At 34.7% G+C, this 17,886-nt stretch overlaps 1 protein-coding gene across 1 annotated transcript; it reads right to left on the bottom strand.

The window, feature by feature from the left end:
- Positions 1-710: 710 nt before the first annotated feature.
- On the bottom strand, positions 711-17,468 carry LOC137924872 (uncharacterized). The gene is made up of 6 exons (XM_068768255.1): positions 17,399-17,468; positions 14,723-14,832; positions 7,777-7,908; positions 6,139-6,255; positions 4,580-4,782; positions 711-1,002 (listed from the first exon to the last, which is right to left on the bottom strand). Exons 1-6 carry the CDS (start codon positions 17,466-17,468, stop codon positions 759-761), a joined length of 876 nt encoding a protein of 291 aa, XP_068624356.1. The 3' UTR covers positions 711-758.
- Between the last annotated feature and the right edge of the window lie 418 nt (positions 17,469-17,886).

Raw genomic sequence — 17,886 nt, 5'->3', positions numbered from 1 at the left:
AGACCTATATTTATTTTAAAATTGGTATTCATATATAAACTGTTACTTATCTTTATGAAACTAAAAATATATATTATCTATAAGCATACGTTGAAATAATAAACGTTAAAAAATAAATACCTATTTTAAAGCACTCATACATTCATTCTAAAATAATATTATAGCCAAAACGCGTTGATTATTTTCACATGAAAAATCTTTTTGAGTTATTTGTGTTATTGAAAATTATTAAGATATATCAGCGTATTTTATAATCTGTTTAAGTAAATATATTAAAAGTCAACACAAAAAATTGCATTCGATTTCGTAAATAAATCAATAAAGCGAAAAAATTCTTGTTAAACTTAATTATAAAATCAGTGCCAATAAAGTCGCATAATCACAGAAATATTGTCCATTCACACATGGCACAAAAAAATTAACATCCATTCAAAAGAAAGCACACCGAAAAATTACTTTGCAACAAAACAAATAATTTATACCGTAACATTTTAGCGCCATTAGCAAAATAACAATTTTTGAATTACCTTAAGCTGCATTTAAAAATATCACCATAATTAAATAATAAAAAAATAACAATATAGTTTCATAATAATTTAAAATTATTTAATTCATTCTAATATTAAAATCAATTACAAGTAATTGAAAAAGAAATAAACATTGGATCGATAATGACATATTGAGCCATATAAACAAAATGCAATATCTGAAATTGGTTTGAATTTAGGCGCCAAAATAAAATAAAAATTTCAACCGTTTCATTCCATAGTGTCGTATTGAACCTTTTTAACTTTCAAATAACGCCAAATAGCATAACCGACTAAAGTGCCAGCGGTCGCGATAGCTAAAGCCGCTCCAACTGCTACAGGCACTGTCTCGGACCTCGACCGTGCAGAGTCAGTACAATGCCATGGAGGTCCGAACTCCCCGTCACGTTTGAACATAAACGCCTGTAGACGCATCTGTCGCAGGTAGAGCTTCGCACGATGAGCGACCTTGGAGCTGTGGACAAATGTTTACATTCACTTAAGTAAGAAAGGGACTACTAATATATCTAATATATAAAATTCTCGTGTCACGGTGGTCGAACTTGAACTCCTCTGACACGGCTCGACCGATTTTTACCAAATTTTATATGCGTATTCAGTAGGTATGAGAATCGGCTACTATCTATTTTCCATACTCCTAAGTGATAAGGGTGGTCCACCCCTAATTTTTTTTTATTTTTTAAACAAATTTTTTAGTAGTATATATAATAATACTAGCTGAACCCGCAAACGTTGTTTTGCAAAATAAATTAAAGTTTTTAATTAACAAATAAAAAATAAGGGTTGATCGTAGAGGGGTGAAAATTTAGGGTTGTATGTATTTTGGTATGCTGTATCATAATAAAATAAAAACCAAAAAAATTGTTTAAAAAAAATAGGGGTGGACCACCCTTATCACTTAGAGGTATGGAAAATAGATAGTAGCCGATTCTCAGACCAACTGAATACGCATATAAAACTTGGTAAAAATCGGTCAAGCCGTTTCGAAGGAGTACGGTAACTAACATTGTAACATGGAAATTTTATATATTAGATATACTATACACTAATATATAGCTACTTCCGCCGTGTCTCGGTGTCTGACTCGGTGTTTGGCACTGGTCGGACATTAATTCTGAGGAAGCCCCGTGGAGGGATGAAACACGTGAGGAGTGAATTAACGTTGGTAGTTCTGTTATTCGCATTGTTTGCCGCATGCACATTTATCAGCGGGCTGACGGACGTTGCACTTCATTGCACGACTACTGCTGCATAGCGGAAGTAGCTATATATTAGTCCCTTTCTTACTTAGGGTGGACTTCCGCAAGGTAACGCCTGAATCTATTAGATACATTCACTAGAGATCTTTGGAATCTATCGGAATCTTCTAGTCCAATATACGTCCGTATTAAGATGAAGGTCTACCATCGTGTGTTACCAGAGATGACTTACGACATGGAAAAAGGGGCCTCTAAGATCGAGTCCCATTGGTAAGTTCACATTAGCTCACCGAGAGATGGAGGGAGTTCTACTCGAAATTTCTCTTCGAGATCAAATGGTAAATGCAGAGCTCGATATAGCCGAGTGGTTTGACAAGATGAAGTATCAGTAAGCAGGCAACATAGCGCACAGATAGTCGTTGGGGCGTTAGGGTTCTGAAGTGACCACGGATTGACAGGCGCAGCGCAGTATGTCCACTCAAAAGGTGAACAGACGACCTTGTTAAAGTCGGAAGACGTTGGTCGGTGGCCAATTCAACCAAAGGAAGTTTTACGGTTGCATTTATGATGATGCAAAGAGACAGAACAAAAGTAGCCTTGTAAATGTGAAGCTGAAGAACAAACAAATTCAGTCTCCACAAGCAAATTGTGGACTCAGAATCGCACTAATGTCTCCAAATCCAGAACCAGATCTAGCAACGACTCTTCCGAACATTCTCACTCATTTTTAAAATATCTTCGACACTTTACATGAAAGAAAGACAACTCTTAGAAGCAACTTATTGTCCAACGTATTTTTCTCTGATGCCTGAAGATTATTCAGCTTTACGACGGATTAAGTGAAGACCCTCTTGCAATCAATGCATACAAAGAAGAGGAGTGGAAATATGACGAGGGGCCGTTAGAAAAGACACTTAAGCATAAGTATAGAAAAATGATTGAAGGCGGCACTTTCCATCTCCCATCAGCAAACTGTCAAACTGGCAGCTTGGGAGCATAGAATCCCTCACAAGTTTTCAGGTAATTAAAAAATCAATCGAAATACAATAGTACATATAATTTTACATTTCAGATTTCTGAGTAGCATCACTGTTAAGATACTGCCTTTACAGAGATGCTAATCCGACAGATTGTATCCAATACCATCACATCAATGCAACTTCACGTGCCCTTTACTATATATAACAGAAAAAACTTCATCTTTCTTATACTGTCGACAGATAAAACGACATTCCGGGATAAAAATCATCAAATTATTCAGTTAGTTACAATAAATTTCCAGTACATAATTAGAATAAGTAAAGACGCTAGTTATCAACAAATTTTAACCTACATAAGATTAAAACTTTATCATTTATAATTAGTCCGCAATATTTCCTAAAAATAAAATGAATAAATTTCGATATAAAACATAGGCACATAAAACAACGATCTGAAATTGTAACTCAATTATAAGAGTCTTATTACAAACGTATACATTTATAATCCCGTTTCAGAAGATGTTATGAAAACATTTCACGATATCATATATTGCTGATCTAAGCGTCCTAAAAAACTTTGTGTTATTTTTAAAATAAACATTAATATCGTTTTCAAATTGACTCAGAAAAATTATTAACTTCTTTAGATGTTTATTTTCTTTTCTAACAATTTTACACAAATTTCAGAAATAATAAGTAATTTCAAATAATTGTTCCTATTAAAGAACCAACATATAAAAAAAATTCACAGCGATCTAATAATATTAAATAAAATTAATTTGGACAAAACAACGTAAATATCTGCAGTTATTCTCTGTGAAACAGCAGACAAGAAACCTCTATCAGCGACCTGAGAAGCTATCACGACCGAACAATCGGTAGAACAAATGTAGCAGATCGCAACTAAAGCTTTCGAGAAAGACCTGAGAACTGAATCATCACTGTTCACCAGCTTAACTACTATATCAACCCCTTTAGTGCACCATCACCGTAAACTCGATTATATTATAAATTCTAACGATCAATCGACGTAAACTACAAAGAAAAAACAGAAAAACTTCTAATAAAATAAATAGTATTTTCTGCCTCTAAATTATCTCCAGATTGCGTAAATAAGACGGGAAGCATTATTGTATGTGGTATACGTAGGCACGACTGGTATAACATCAAAATCTCTCTATGACATGCCGAAGGGTTTAGGCCTGTCAAAAAGCATAAGTAAAACAGCATTGGTACAAACATCACCAAATTTTATTTTTACAATCAAGAACATCAACACGTGTAGTTGTGAAAGAATTTATTGTTCCATGAGAAACAAATATAAAATAACAACAAACAAAGAAGATGAACAAGGACTAAAACCTAGATAACGAAATAGCTCAGAATAGATTCATAGTGAATGTGCATAAGTAGAAGTGAAGGATTAAAGCCCATTAGGAGTGAACATCAGCTAATTTCTGGAACGGACTTCAAAAGTATATTTAAGTAAAAGTCAATTAGGTAGAAAGAAGAGCATTGTCGGTGAAGATAAACGTCAATGTATTGCAAAAGAGCCTTCCTAAACCTGCTACGTAGGCATCACAGCTCCAATCACTGTACCCGAAACCTATCCATACTACTCGTTAGATTTTTAAAGATAGACCCTCAAATAAACCAATCTTAGAGCATGTTCGCCCGGGCCGAGACTCCCCCAAGAGCCTTTGATCTTCGCTATCTTAAAAGAGAAGGATAGATGCCCTCTGCGTAATGCCAATTGAGCAGCACTGAAGGTCCGGTCAAAAAAAAATAAGCGCATACACGAAGAAACCATGAAATGTTAAGAATTAATTTCACTTTAAAAAGATTTACTGACTTTGCATCATCTTCAGTCAATTCCACAATCGTCTCTTCTGGACAAAAGAAAGATTTGCCGACGGGTGTAGGGAAGAGCAAAGCCCGTGGTCCTGTTGTTAGAGTGACACGTCGACCCTGCTGTGCAGCATGCTCCAATATACGCGAGCTGGAGTTGTAGGTCAGTCGAAGGTAGTCTGCATACCAGCGTTCACCTCCGGGAGTCTAAAAAATTTAGCAAATTATTTTATTAATACTTTCATGGCAATATGGTAAATGCATAATATGTTTATTTAGGTGGGCGTTAACAAGCACTTTTGAAACGTCGATTATTTTAACAATATAAGTAGTAAGCTTCGGCCGGCTCGGAATAATGATCTACTCAGAAAAGCCGCCCAAAAACTCAACAGTTGATTTTTTAAAGTTTAATTTAATTTTTTTTTATTAATAATTATAATGAATGATGAGTCATCCATCAAAACAAGTTCCATACATCTCGAGCAACTAAATTTTTTGAACACTATTATAAGATCTATTTAATAATATACTTTTAATATAATTACTAGAACAAAAAAAAATGGAAAAATAAATAATATCTTAGCTATAATATATAACTCTGTTCTCTACGAGACAGGCTTGCTTGCTTAGTGCAAAGGAAATGATACATTTTAACAACAGCTATAAATTATTTGCATCGAAAAAGACTTCCAAGTTGCAATAGTATAAGTAGATTTTAAATGATATTTTGATATAGTATATATACGTTATTGTCGTTTTAGGCCATATATATCCACAGGCATACCCCAAAGACATCTACGAGGGGATAAACTATAATCACTACGCTTGGCAGGCGGGTTCGCATAGAGGTATTATGGTACGCAGAAGACGGTGCGGCCCTTCCTCTGGAAACTTGTTCCTGGGCAGTCGCAATCCTCAAAGTATGATTTATATAACATATACAATGTTATAACCTCGACCGCAAGGCTACTACTGCTCGAAGTATAACAGTATTTATTAAATAAATAAAATAAGCTACTAAATAAATATTACGATTTAGGAAAAAGATTATTATTGTTGTGCTTAGCTCAATATTAATACACGCAAGATATAAAAGTCAGTCAGTGGATTTGTAAATGGTAGTGGCAGTAGGCAGATCATATAGGGCACGGGCAGAACAGATGGTCGCTGGGTCCTTAAAGTTCTAGAGTGGAGACTACGGAGGGGAAAGTTCAACGTAGGAGCTCCACCCTCAAAGTAGGCAGATGACCTTACTAAGATATCTGGAAAACGATTTCTATTCAGGAGAGCTGTCTCCAACAGTAGATATTCTAAAGCTTAACCCCTACTATAGCACTGATTCCTAGTAAGAAGTCTATTTTTTGTATTCAACACAAATATTAACGGCTATAAAAAAATTATAATTAGAGATAGAATTAATAAAAAATTAATCAATTAAAATTTCATTGAGATACTCGATCCGAAAACTGTGTGAAAATTAAAACTTACAAATTAATGGCTGCTCAGGCTTCCAAAATGGCAATTCAGAAAAGACTTTATAGAAATAACACACGTAATACACACCTTAGCGAAGGACCATTCTAAAGAGAACTCTTTAAATGAGAGTATTAAAGTCTCGGCGTCACCCTCCTTGCACACGCCGGCTACGTTGGCATTGTTTGGCACGAACGTGTTTGCGTCCTGAAATAAAAATGTTTTTTTCCGTCTTAATTCTAGGAGGATATATAACGTAGTAATAGATGAATAAACAAAAAAACTACAAGTCACTTAAGTTTCCTTGCTTAACCACCAATAGCGTGTAGAAAATAGTAACTTATCTTTGTCACTCAGTCACTCTTCCAATTGATGACAATTTTTTTTTTCAAAAGACATCCATATTTTAATTGATCAGTGTAAACGCGGCTTTCTAATTCCTTATCATCGAACTGGTAAAGAAGTATAACCAAGCTAAGTAAGATACTGTTTTATAACAGCGAACATAATATATAGCAAGGGTGACCAAGCTCCTTGATAGTTCCAGACATTTTTCAAAATAGTAAATTTTTCGCGATTGAATTTTTTACTGATGTGGTACGCTTTCGTTTAGAGACAGATCTGTCGCTAGGCACGTAAAGAAAGCCAGCCCTGCACCTACAAACAATGGCAAGTCTGACTTGTCCTCGCGTACTGCGAAATTTTTTTTTATCCTTTATAGGTGAAGCGTTAGACCTCTGTTTTGCCTGATGTTAGGCAATGACGAGTTCTACGATGGTACATGCTTGTCTAAAAGAAACCTATTCACTGTTGTTTTGAAGACTCCTAAGTTATAATTAGCTGGAAACCATGACGCCGGTAGGTTCTGCCACTCCTTGGCTGTTCGTATTATTAAAGTAGTAATAAAACGCTTGGTGCGGGTGGAAAGATTTCGACCATGTTCGGATGTCGTGAATATCGCCGTGAATGTCGCCATACGTCTTATTGTCCGATAAAAGAAACGAGATGGGAGAATGTTTTGGTGTAATTCCGCTGCACTCTCTCAAAAATGCAGTTGTGAAAGTTACCAAAGTGTAAACAGACAACAATCTCGTATGTGTATATTGTTTAAAAACGGAACTACAGTAAACACGGAATATTTTACATTATCATTCTGTATGTAAGTTAGTCATTCTTAAAGAGCTCTTCTATACGTATTTCGAAGGTATTAAACAGCAATTATTTTAATAAAAAAACATATGCGTAATTAAATATCAAAAATCAAATACATTTATTTCACTTTATAGCTCTTTAATATATTGTGAAATATTGGTAATAGGACTTCTCAGTAATTTGGTCAGATGCTGGTTGATTAGTCGGTGTTTGGATTTCACGAAGTTTAAAGTGGAATAAAATGATGCACAAAAGTATTTTATTCCGAATATTGAAATAATTTTACAAATAATCGAACCAAAAAAATATTTCTTCAAAGTGTCACGTGAGGCTCGCGAGTGATATTTTGGCCTCCCTGTTACAAAAGTTTAAGCATCGCTTCGATTTAAGATATCAAAGGATATTAAAGTGATGTATATGATGATATATCAATTATAAATAATATATATAGCCATCAATATTTAAAGAATCTTTGACAACAAATATTCGATATATATAATCATATAATTACTATTAAATATAACTTAAGTGATGTTCATGTAAATGCGACTATTTTAATATAAAAGATTAACTCACAGCACGTTCGTTGAGCTTTGTAAGATAGGATATGTCAAGGAGGGCGTCCACTGTGAGCAGAATGCAAGTCTCTCCTCCGCCGCCGAGCAGACGATATGTAGCCGTAAGCAAGCTTCTCTCCGTTGCCGCTTCCTTTAACAAAAAAAAACAATATAATCACCGACATCCATTATATAACAATGTACATGTTTTAAAAATCTTTTATTTATGACATTTGTGCGAAAATTATTTTTGGCTATAATTGGATACGTAGATCTGCTCGTAGAAGAAGAATCATCACCAAGCCAGCCAATAGACTAGACAAAGAGAGGCATAGGTTTTCTGTAAAGATCGACTTCCCGTGACCTCGACTATATCAAGCGGTGGGCCTAAGCATCGTCTACCTGATCATTCAGAATATGTGGTTCGAAATCTACCGGAAGTCATGTAAAGATTGACCGTTATATGTTGTAAATATTTTGGATCAATTTCAAATATTGCATCGCATATTAACACCGAAATAAGTTTACTACCGCTTAGGGTAATAAATTCATCCGACCTGAGAAGAACAGTCAAAAGAAAGACTATACTTTTAGAAGAATATAAAATTACATGTTTAACAATTAAATAGCCAGGAAGCGTAAAAAGTGTTATAAATGTTAAAAGACTAATCTTTTTAATATCCTTTATATCAATAATACCTACTTATCAAAACCCTTTTTGATACGTTCAACGCAAAACACTAAACGTGAATTAAATTACAGGTCAAGCCGGGAATCTCTGTGGAAGTTCTGCGCCGTGTCATGCCGAGACTACTAAAATATTAAGTTAGCAGATATCTATAAAGTGACTAAGCTACTTTCTACCAAGTCACTTTATAGATATCTACCACTTCAAACCCTGCTAAATAAAATGCTAACGAGTAAACAGAATTGGTTTATCACATTAAAATAGTGGCCATAGTCGATTGTAGGAAATACACATGAAAATATGTATCGACATCTTCGTAATTTCTACTATAGGAAGTCCTCTGATAAATTTTTAATAGAACCGGTTGGCTTGCATCCGACGTCTTCCGATGACCTTAAGAAGATACCCTTAACAAGACTATCTATCTGTTAATTCATTTCTTTTTCTTCCTCTTTCTTTCTGTGGCAAGTGCCATTGAAATTTATAACACGTGTTATACCTTATTTATTATAAATTTATGTTATATACATAAGTCTGTATGTATGTATGTCTATGTTCGTTTCTTTGTAAATATGTATTTTTTGTACACGTAAACTACCCATTATTATTACTTTTACCTTTTCCATACTATGGTTCTGTAAGAGATTGCCTTGTGTGATAAGACCGTCCATTGTACTTTTTTTTATATTATTGTGAAACTTATTAAATGTATCCTAACGTGTACAATAAAGAATATTAAATAAAAAATATTAAAATAATCAATCCACTTTGCGAGTGGTCATTTTTTTTTGCGCTTGAGAATCCGTGGTCTGTAAAGAAGTTTTACCAGTTAATATAAACCAGCGGTAATACACGTCTCCTATATCTTATTCAATCGTAACACCAATTGTAAACCTTCTTGGATAAAATTGTGTGTAAATCAAATAATAACGAACAGTGTGCATCACAAACACTGATCGAAGAAATATTTAACTATGGGCGAGTAAAACACAGTGCTCATTTGATTAATATAGTTAGAACCAACAATGGGACAAGACGCCCTACGGAATATTCCGTTGTAAACCGTTGGTAACCTACATTGTCCGATAGAATATTCAAGTGTGAACGACCTGTTGAACACACCACGTATTCAAGTATGTCTCACAAGAAGTACTTATAAGTCGTTGAATTATTTTTTTGGAAGCACATGGTACAATTCGCAAATGCATTATTGGACCATATGTTAATCTGTGGTCTATCTGGACACACCAACCGACCAAATTCGAGTATTACCCACAGCAGGAATATCACAGAATGTCATATCGACAATACACACCGGAATGTACATATCAATATTTTAATATATATTATTAAATAAACAAATTTACATTTACGATACAGTCTGTACCAAAACTAGGTTACAAAAACTTCCATAACAACAAAATAAATGAAATAATAAGTACACATTCTGTTCAAGAATACGTTAGATACTTGGCAACAAAAGCACTCCGATGTCATTATCTAAGTAATATCAGAGCAAGAAACATTCCCGACGTTTCTAGAACAAATAATTTTTCAACATAAAGGCGCGTTCACAACATGTGACGCGATCCAACCGCCTCTATTACGCATAATAGAAAAATGTCGTTCGCAAAGTTATATATTACTTTAGCTTAAAAGGCAATATGAGTTGCTTTATATGATTATCTTTACAATAATTCTGGTCTATCTGTTTGTCTATGTGTATATATTTAGTTTATCACAATATTTTTTACCTAGGATACACCTTTAGAGTCTCTGAGCTTTAAAATGAACATGGATAAGATTCTTAAAGTCGAACTGGACGTGTAGCTAACAGTCCAACTTCAAGAAAATGGAGTCAATTAATCAACTGTCAAATCTAACTTGGCTAGGCAGCGATCGGGAAATTACGAAATATCTCGTCTAATATAACTAGGTGTCTTAAAACAAAGGTCTACGAGTAATGTTGAAACGTGGCGTCTTCCTTTACCTCATTGCTGGTACTATCTAACTATCCATAGACATGGCTATACTTGGTATATCTCTTCGAAATCGAATCAAGAATAAGCAGGTCCCTAGACATTAGTAATCGGACAAAGTACAGCGGATTGTCATGATGAGGTGGTAGTGAATGGGTCACATAGCGTGTAAAACTGATAGCCGCTGAGACCAAAATGTTCTGGAGTGGAGACCACAGTCCGGCAAGCGCAATATAGGACAGCCAAACACAATGTGGATAGACAACATTACTAAGTAAGAAAAGCACCAATATATAGCTACTTCCGCACATGCAATAGCAGTCGTGCAATAAAGTGAACCGCTCGCCAGCCCGCTAACAAATGCGCATGCGGCAAACAATGCGAATTACACAACTACCACCGCTAAATCACTCAACACGTGTTTCACCCTTCCACGGGGCATCTTCAGGAGTAATGTTACACCGAATAGTGTCAAACACAGAGTCTATTACTGCTATACTTACGACTACTACTGCATATACGGAAGTAGCTATATATTGGTCCTTTTCTTACTAAGGATGGACTTCCGCAAATTAACGCCTGAATCCATTAGATAACATTACTAAGGTCGTAGCAAAACACGGGATGCAGACCAACTCAAACTTGTCCTATTGAAAACCTATGAAGAATGTCCATGCCCAGCAGTGAATTACGAACAGCTGGAATAATAATAACGTACTAAGACGCAGGGTCTCAGCTTACGGGTACATAACGCGAACTGACGATTCTATCTTCTCTCTTTTCAGCCGATAGACATCCACTACAAGACATAGGCTTCCACCAAAGATTTCCATGAAGGTTATACTATAATCGCAACGTTTGGCAGGCAGGTTAGCGATCGCAGAGTGATATTATGCTATTCAGTAGAATCTGCTATCTTTGGAAACTTGTGAGCAATAGCAATCCTATATAATTAATGCACAAATTGTGAATTATTTAAAATTGCACTACGGGAACCGAACCCGCGACCTACGATCCCATATCTCAGTCCCTACCGCTGTGCTGCGACTCCTTTGAATTGTTGCTCTACGGGATCATAGTGGAGAAAACAATCGACAAATAAGGCTTGTTTGTGGATTAACAAAAGAAAATTGTTTTTGCATGGCACGTGAAAATAAATTTGAAGCACAACGAAAGCAAACTTTTACTAATAAAAATCATCCTTCAACATTTTTAATTCCACTTCAAATTTTTTAATTTTGAGTTAAAAAATCATTTATTTATCTCTATAAATTGATAAAAAATCGTTCAACGTAATCACATAGCGTCCGTATAAATAAGGTTAAAAATAGCTTGCAATACTTAAATAAAGCATTTTCTGAAAATTACCCTACGAGACTATTACATGTTAGAGCAGTTTTTTTTTAAATAATAATATATCATTTAATATTTAAATGTAGTCTACAAATAAATCTCGTCGTGATTAATAATCAATGAATGCATATTTTCTTATGTTTAGATAATACATGGGTTGTCACGTTGTCTGAAGAGACAGTGAGCGTAGCACATTACATTGGTGCAGCCGAAGACCGTTGGGGCCGCAAAGTTCTTTACCACGGACCGGTAGATGCGGCATAAGTAGGCCTCCACTAGTTAAACCAAAGACAAGGTAGCTGGCAGTGCAAGAACGGTCATTGTGGTAATCTTTGCGGGAGGCCCACATGAACAAATAGGTTGTCATTATATATGATGTCACAAACTGCATTTAACACATATAAACACTGAAAAGGTTTTCAATTTTGGCTTTTTTTAGTGAATAACTATTACTGTACAAAGTGAAATATGTAACCAAAAAGTAAAACCATGTTTTCACATTTTCTTAGGTTTTTACTAATGAATGAAAAAGAAGAGAGAACATATGCTACTAACATTATTTTACTTAATATACCTGCAAGCTTGTCTATGTCGTCGCTTATATTTCAAGTGGTCGTAACTTGAGAACCTTGCAGCCACAACTGCCTTTGGTTGCACAAGCGGGATGCCTTACTACCTACTTCATTTTAAAACCAGCTTCAGACGTTATATATTATAATAATAATGCTTTACTTCAAAACAATGTTTCACATAACAAAATGAAATTAAAAAGATATTTAACACAAACAAATCTCTTTCAGTCGTGCGACGACTTCAATTATACATTGTCTTCATCATAAGCCTATTACCTAACTTATAATAAACTTGATATAATACGATACGCTTTCTGAATGGTGTGAAATGTATCGCCTCCATATTCGTCCATCATAGCAAAATAATGAAATATCGTACGCGCCACCGTGAAGCCTTACTCCTGAATGCGCCGAGGGCACAGTGAATCTTCTAGCAGTGGCTGCAATTGAGGAGCTCTAATATTATCTCAAGCTGCTTTTATTTATTGCAATTATCAAAATACAATTTACACAGTTATTTAACTGGACACGTATTACAAACTATATTCGAATTTTCTTTACATATACAATCGTCATTGATTATCTGTTTCTCTTCCAGAACAACGTTAATTAATAATATATACGATTAATCTTAAACTTTATCATTCTTCTTCGTTGCTATACTATCTCATGTAGTTTGAAAACTTAGGTATTTTTTTATCCTTCTTAGCATTTGACCTCTGTCTTGCCTGATGTCAAGCGATGACGAGGTCTATAATATTACATGCTTGTCCAGAACATACCTTTTCTCTGTTAACTTTTATTTATTTATTTATTCAAATTATTATTCACAGAGTAACCTTAAAGCCATAATACGTCTTAAAAACAATGCCAGAAGAGGACAAGTTAAGCTTCTCAGCATCAATACCACTCTTTAACTTGAAGCTACAGGAATTTCAAAAGCGCTTTGGTCTGAGAAGAGCCCCCAACAAACTCGGACGTGTTTTTCTTAACACTTTTACATTATCCTTAATACGGTAATAGAGCGATGCATTTCCAAGCCTTATCAACCGCATTTTCAAGTGAAAGAGCAGACTGTGAGCTAGAGTTAGGAATAAGAATCCAGAGTGGTACCGTCGCCTCCCTAGTGGAAGAGATAGAGTGTCGTCACAACTTTTTGGGGTATTACCGAAAAATTATAAATTAAAATGCAACAAAGATCAGGTAAGAAGAAAAGCAAAATAACGAATTATTAATTAGAGTAAACACAGTATAGAAATAATATAAGTGTGGATCCTGAAATAAAAATCAAAATATAAACAGTCGTCTGATATACCAAAAGAGTGTGGGGAAGTAAGAAAGTTGAGGTGTGGATGAAATGTAAATAAATGAAATAACACGTGAAGAATGGAAGAGGAAAACTAATAGAGATTTTGAACGGAAGAGAAGAGTGATAAGCAAATAAAAACTGAAAAATAAAAATAATAATACCTGTCCACGATATAACAAAGAGTACAAGAGGTCCAAAAAATGGGGCCTTAACAAAAGCTTTTTTATCATTTAAAAAATCCTACACACTGTTATAAGATTTATTTACCAGTTGTTTGTTTATTGAACTTCTTAAATTTATTACATGTTAATTTAGCGATATTGGTTTGGGAGTGTGTTGTAATACCGTAGACGGTTGCCCGTAAAACAATTACTAATTTTATGAAGCCTGAATCAAATTGAGCTCCCCTATGATGCCTTGCTTGAATGTAAAGTAAGGAGGGTTCCTTATTTGACAAGAGCTCACAGCAAACTTTAAGGTTTTTTTCGAATGATATTTTCAATGTCATTAATATAATATAATAACAGTGCAACTTATAAACCTAAAGAGCTTTATTTTAACTTTAAAAATTATTCACATTGATTACGAATATCTGTTTGATAAACTTTTTTTTTGTTTGCGTAGTGAAAATTTTAGAAGCTTAGTCACCTATTTTTCAGCAGTATTGAGCTGAAAATTATTCTTTCTTCTTCATTATTGTACTATTTAGAACTGGGCTAGGTAACCTTAGAAATCCGCGTAAAATTTGTACGCTTTATATTGCAAGCATATACATTGTGTGATCCCTTGAAATAAACTCCTACCACAAAGGCATTCCCTTTGTGGTAGTATAAAATCACTGTTTCTCCTAAAACAATTATAATATCACAGTACTTCTACCCATTCCCGGACGAATATTTTTAATAGAAGCGGTTGAAAGCTGCTTACATCCAGTGTCTTCTGACGTCCTTAAAAATATCTTGGTGCCTTGAAGGCGGACGCTACAACCGCGTTTACTAGCCTGTGGTTGCTACTCCAGAACTTCAAGGCACATGTTCAGGGGTAGCGTTACAATAGCCACTTACCGTGGAGCCGCCTGGGGTGATTGTGGTCTTGCTGTACTTGGTCACCCTCGGCCGCCGCGTGGACGCCTGGCTCTCCAGCTGTAGACACTGCGCTGAACATATCACCAGCACTGCGAACATATACAACATAGATCTCACTTCGATATGAACAAATTCACTTATTGCAACATTTCACTTCCACTTTGCCCGAGCGAAGGATTTTTCCTACTCGCGACGATATATTGAATTGGCCTAAATTATATGCGCTTGATTCGATAAGTGCCGTTCTTATAAGTCTTTGATATCGATAGTCGTTAAGGAAAATCAAGGATAAATGTTTATTTTATCACATATAGGAAATTTTAAACGATTTTATACCATTGGAAAAGAATATACTTTCTATTTATTTATTAATTTTCAAATTCAAAGTCGTCCGGAGCATCGTAGCTGTTTACTCGAAAAATTGCACTATAGTGCTACCGAAACCACTGTACCGCGCCTAAGGTATGCGCGCAGAGAGACTGAGGTAGTACCGTCTGTCAGATTTCGTCAGTCAGCCGTCAGCGCTTGCAGCTGCTGCGCTTATGCTGTTTTTTCTTTAGCCCCCACCTCACCACACTTTCCAAAGGGACGGTACAGCAATTTAGGTAATACTGTTACCCCGTGTCAGAACGTTTAGCCACACTCGGTGGTCATACATATCATAAATTTTAAAATATCCAAAAACTGCTTAACAAGCTGTATTATTTTTGTTCATATGTGTAAGTTAATATTTATCTTCAAACATAGGTAACAATAAAAACTAGTTTTAACACAATACTAAAGATAGTCTGAAAGGTAAGACCTTATAAATTAAACTTCGAAGGAAATTTTAAATGTATCTTCGGGGCATCTAGAAAGATGTCAAAACTTTTTGCAGCTCGTGATAAGAAAAAAAAATTGCACAACTGTCGATACTAAATCAAATGAGAAAACTTAAGTGGAGAAAATATTAAGTTTCAAAATCCGTCAATACATTTCTCTAAATAGTATAAATTTTCACTTTAGTATCAAAAGCAAATAACATTAAAACAGACGATTTTATAAGGCAATTTAAAATAAAGAGCTTTTATTTTAAACTAAATATAGTTTCATACAGATATAAATAATTGATCGATAAAAAAATGAACCTATTAACTATCGTCCTCGAAATCAAATAATGTATAAGTTAAATAATATATTACGTAAACAAGCAGACCAACCTAAAATAAATATGACGTAGGTAATATAAATAGAAACACATCGATATACGTCAAGACATCAATGTGTTTCTTTTACATCACTAGCTTTATTGTCAACGGTACATTTATAACAAAGAGTAGAACTGACCTATTACGCTTCCATCTTATTTGTACTGAGTTTTGACGCAACGAACTTCATCTGGTAGATATACCTTGGATCACTTGACCTCTACATTAATCTTTGATATAAAATATGGTCCAGTTCTCTAAAATACGTCTTCATTTATATAACTCGCTGCACCCTGCACGCTTCACAAAATTAATGGATGCCCCTTTAATCCGTTCTTAGAGGACTTCTGCCTTTTGAACCCGCGAAAGGTATATTCCTACCGAAATTCAAATCTCTGATCCAGAGCTATCGAGATAAGTCAGTACATATGTATGTGAAATTCTTTTATATATGTATATATCTTATCTCCTAGTGTATAAACTTGATGAACACGCCCTGTAAATCCACTTGTGAGAGGAACTTCGTAAAATCAGTTCTTAATTGACCTCTACTCGGCTAACTAAATCAACGCCTCTACAACCCTGTTTGATGGTAGAGTTTCGTATAATTCGGTTTAACCTCTCGTTCTCTCAATCGGCTAGAGAGAGAGTCAGAGAAATCGTGATAAGTCAAGACAGGAAAAAATCTCAAATTGTATTTATATTGGGAGAACCAGAAAGTAATATCGTTTTCTTAAGTTAAATTCACACGACTAAATTTTTAACAAGTTTTTATTTCTAATCAACAATATATTCACCTTCGTCACCTACAACCTTTTACCATCTAGTATACAAAGTTTTCCAAGTACATAATGAGATGCCAAATGACCATCAAATACCGACATACACAGAAACAATATTACTTTCCGGCCCCTCTTCCCGGATATATATTTATAAATATATACACACATACATATATGTATATATACACACACACACGCATATATATATGTATATATATATATATATATATATATATATATAAAGAGAGAGAGTGAGTGAGTGAGTGAGTGAGAGTGAGAGAGAGAGAGGGACAGGTAGATTATAGACAAAAATCAAAGACAAAAAAAACGTGGGGTAGAGTCCGAGGCAACTGTAATCGAATTCCAGCTCTTACGGAACTTCCAATAATAAATGCGTCGATTGGACTATGGAAAACAGAATACAGAATGCAGGAAATAACAAATAAGGTTACGAGGATCTTTAAGGGACCTTCGGCAATGAAGAGAACAATTACGATACTCATGTACTGTTTTGTTGAATTAAATAATAGAAGGCGGGCTAGTTTTCACTGTTACAATATAACATTAGATTTTTGGTTTAAGTACTGTGTATCTCATAAACAGAATGATTTACAATAGGTCTAAAAGGTTTAAAGGAGTGAATATATATTTAATTTGCTGTTATTTAATGTATGGTACACACGTACCAAAATCTATAGTTTCAGGAATAATTAATAGAGTAATAGTAGCAATACGGGCAGCGCGAGATCGGGTCATCTTGGATTGGGGGGAGTCCTATACCTTACAGTGGTCTATTGGGTGATATGATGACGATGATGAATATAATAAGAAAAAGCTTTTTTAGTACTCGCTTTTCAACATATTAAAACTAAGCATTGTTTTCTACATGTCCCTGCAGACTTTCTACCGGCGGAAATCACGGCCTTGTCGCATTATATTAGAAATAAATAAATTAATATAACAAATATCAGAGTGCTGAATTACAGGGTGATTAAAAATAGGTGTAAAAGATTTTAAACTTTTTGCTGACAAAGGCTTTACATTCCTTTTAAAGCACGTTAATACCTATAACCAAATCAGTTGTATCACGCGTTTTCATATTATGACATTTCATTTGCATCATACAAATGAACTTATAAACCAAATTACTCAAATGCTATTTCTATAATGTGAG

The sequence above is a fragment of the Battus philenor genome, unplaced genomic scaffold, assembly GCF_028537555.1.
Source record: "Battus philenor isolate CCGP_79_NKW_IND1 unplaced genomic scaffold, ilBatPhil1.0.hap1 SCAF_25, whole genome shotgun sequence".
In the NCBI taxonomy this organism is placed as follows: Eukaryota; Metazoa; Arthropoda; class Insecta; order Lepidoptera; family Papilionidae; genus Battus; species Battus philenor.
The sequence above is the reverse complement of the archived record's forward strand: the minus strand, read 5'-3'. Positions and strand labels throughout refer to the sequence as shown.

What these genes read in the sequence shown, in the direction of transcription:
- LOC137924872 (XM_068768255.1), bottom strand. Translation starts at nt 17,468, where the DNA reads ATGACCCGATCTCGCGCTGCCCGTATTGCTACTATTACTCTATTAATT. An exon ending in TCACCCCAGGCGGCTCCACG is followed by an intron (nt 7,909 to 14,722) that starts GTAAGTGGCTAT and finishes TTTTTGTTAAAG; the next exon opens with GAAGCGGCAACGGAGAGAAG. An exon ending in TAGAATGGTCCTTCGCTAAG is followed by an intron (nt 4,783 to 6,138) that starts GTGTGTATTACG and finishes TAAATTTTTTAG; the next exon opens with ACTCCCGGAGGTGAACGCTG.